Genomic DNA, 2,492 nt, shown 5'->3' with positions numbered 1-2,492 from the left:
AACAACCATTATGCTCTGTGTTAAGTGCAAAAATGAAGTCGTGTTTGTTAAAGTCTGAGGGGAGTATAATAGAAGGAAAGAAGAAATTTGAAATGGAATTCACCCTTCAGCTAAGTCGTTGGGTTAGACAATTTTTTTTTTTTTTTGAAACAGAGTCTTACTTTGTCACCCTCAGTAGAGTGTCGTAGTGGCACAGCTCACAGCAATCTCCGACTCTAGGTCTTAAGAGATTCTCTTGCCTCGGCCTCCCAAAACTACAGGCGCCTGCCACAACACTTGGCTGTTTTTTGTTGTAATTCTCACGGCTGTTTTAGCTGTTTTAGCCAGGTTTGAAACCGCCATCCTCAGTATATGGGGCCAGTGCCCTATCCACTAAGCCACAGGCACCTCCCAGGGTTAGATAGTTCTTAAGGTTCTTTCTGACCATTCTGGTGAAGAGATGTTTCTCTGTATTTCAGAAAGTGGTAGAGAGAGAACTGGATGCTCTTTTGGAACAACAAAACACCATTGAAAGTAAGATGGTCACTCTCCATCGAATGGGGTAAGTCTGGGCCTCAGCAAGAGCTATTGTGAACTCCATTGGACAAATAACCATTTTTCATTACTGTTGTAAACTACCGGTTGATTTCAAAATGTAAATAAGGATTACCTTAAGGTAAAGTGTCTATTTCAGTGGTTCCTAAAAAGTTCTTAGATCAGCAGTAGCATCACATAGAAATTTCTTAGAAATGCAAGTACTCTGGGAAGCCAAGGTGGGTGGATTGCTTGAGCTCATGAGTTCAAGACCAGCTTGAGCAAAAGCAAGACCCTGTCTCTACTAAAAATAGAAAAATTGGCTCAGTGCCTGTAGCTCAGGTGGCTAAGGCACCAGCCACAAACAACAGAGTTGGCAGGTTGGAATCCAGCCTGGGCCGACAATGACAACTACAACCAAAAAATAGCCAGGCGTTGTGGCAAGCGCCGATAGTCCCAGCTACTTGGGAGGCTAAGGCGAGAGAATTGCTTAAGCCTAAGAGTTGGAGGTTGCTGTGAGCTATGATGCCACAGCATTCTACCAAGGATGACAAAGTGAGACAACTTGAGGCTCTGTCTCAAAAAAAAAAAAAAAAAAGAAAAACTAAGGCAGAGGTCCTCAAAGTTTTTAAACAGGGGGCCAGTTCACTGTCCCTCAGACCATTGGAGGGCCAGACTGCAGGCCCCTAGACAAGTTGGCTGCTAAGCAGGACAGGCAGCAGCAGCAACCTGGCGGGCGGGATAAATGTCCTAGGCGGGCCGCAGTTTGAGGATGCCTGAACTAAGGCAAGAGGATCGTTTGAGCCCAAGAGTTGGAGGTTGTTATGAGCTATGACACCATGGCACTCTACCAAAGGAGAAAGCTTAAGACTCTGTCTCAAAAAAAAAAAAAAATGCAAATTCTGGGACCCAATTCCAAACTTACTTAATCAGAACATCTAGTGGTAGAGTCCAAGAATGTATATTTGAACATGCTTAGCCAGTGATTCTGATATACAACTCAAGTTTGAGAACCACTGTTTTTATAGACATTTTGTATTTACCAGTCATAAAAATTGCTCTTTGCTGTCCTTATCCTCTTAGATTATTGGTTAGTACATTTTATGCTCAGTCAGCAATTGAGAGAATCTGTTACCTACTTCATAGGCTATACCTAATTAAGAATATCTTTAGCCGAATGCGGTAGGTCATGCTTGTAATCCCAGCACTCTGGGAGGCCGAGGCAGGTAGATCACCTGAATTCACGAGTTCCAAGACCAACCTGAGCAAGACCAACACTTAAAATAGCCAGGCGTTGTGGTGGGTGCCTGTAGTCCCAGCAAGAGAGTCACTTGAGCCCAAGGGTCTGAGGTTGCTGTGGGCTATGATACCATGGCACTCTACTGGGGGTGACAAAGTGAGACTCTGTCTCAAAACTTAAAAAAAAAGGATATCTTTAGTAGTTGTAGAAGTTTATTTTTTGTTAAATATAGGTCTGAGTTAAAGTAAAATAACTTGAGAAAAAGCTGTGTATAGAGGGAACTGAGCTATGAGTTGTGAGGAGGTATAAAAGAAGTAGAAGATATAGGCTCCATAGGAAGAAAATTTCCATTTCTTACTCTGCCCCTGTGGATATGTATGTGCTGACAATGTGTGTCTCCAGTCCCAACCTGCAGTTGATTGAGGGAGATGCAAAGCAGCTGGCTGGAATGATCACCTTTACCTGCAACCTAGCTGAGAATGTATCCAGCAAAGTCCGTCAGCTTGATCTGGCCAAGGTAAATACCACTGAGTTTTTGATGTCTGAGTTAGCAAAGGGCACTAAAGAAGCTACTACAGATCAGAGCAGTATCATCCAATGGAAATCTAATGTGAGATAACAAAGCCAAAGAAAACTCTGGATCAATAGCTTTTATGAATATAGACATAAAAGCCCACAACAAAACACTAGCAAAGGCTCAGTGCCTGTAGCTCAAGTAGCTAAGGCACCAGCCACATAC

General features: G+C 43.0%; 1 protein-coding gene across 1 annotated transcript in view; it reads left to right on the top strand.

The window, feature by feature from the left end:
- Positions 1-2,492, top strand: part of COG4 (component of oligomeric golgi complex 4) — a 37,911-nt gene that overhangs the window by 4,063 nt on the left and 31,356 nt on the right. Inside the window, exons 2-3 of the mRNA XM_012806146.2 lie at positions 459-541; positions 2,156-2,270. Of these exons, the coding sequence (XP_012661600.1) occupies positions 459-541; positions 2,156-2,270 (198 nt within the window). The remainder of the gene's footprint in view (positions 1-458; positions 542-2,155; positions 2,271-2,492) is intronic.

Source organism: Otolemur garnettii, unplaced genomic scaffold (genome assembly GCF_000181295.1).
Source record: "Otolemur garnettii isolate 467f Iridium unplaced genomic scaffold, OtoGar3 scaffold00047, whole genome shotgun sequence".
Classification (NCBI taxonomy): Eukaryota; Metazoa; Chordata; class Mammalia; order Primates; family Galagidae; genus Otolemur; species Otolemur garnettii.
The sequence above is the reverse complement of the archived record's forward strand: the minus strand, read 5'-3'. Positions and strand labels throughout refer to the sequence as shown.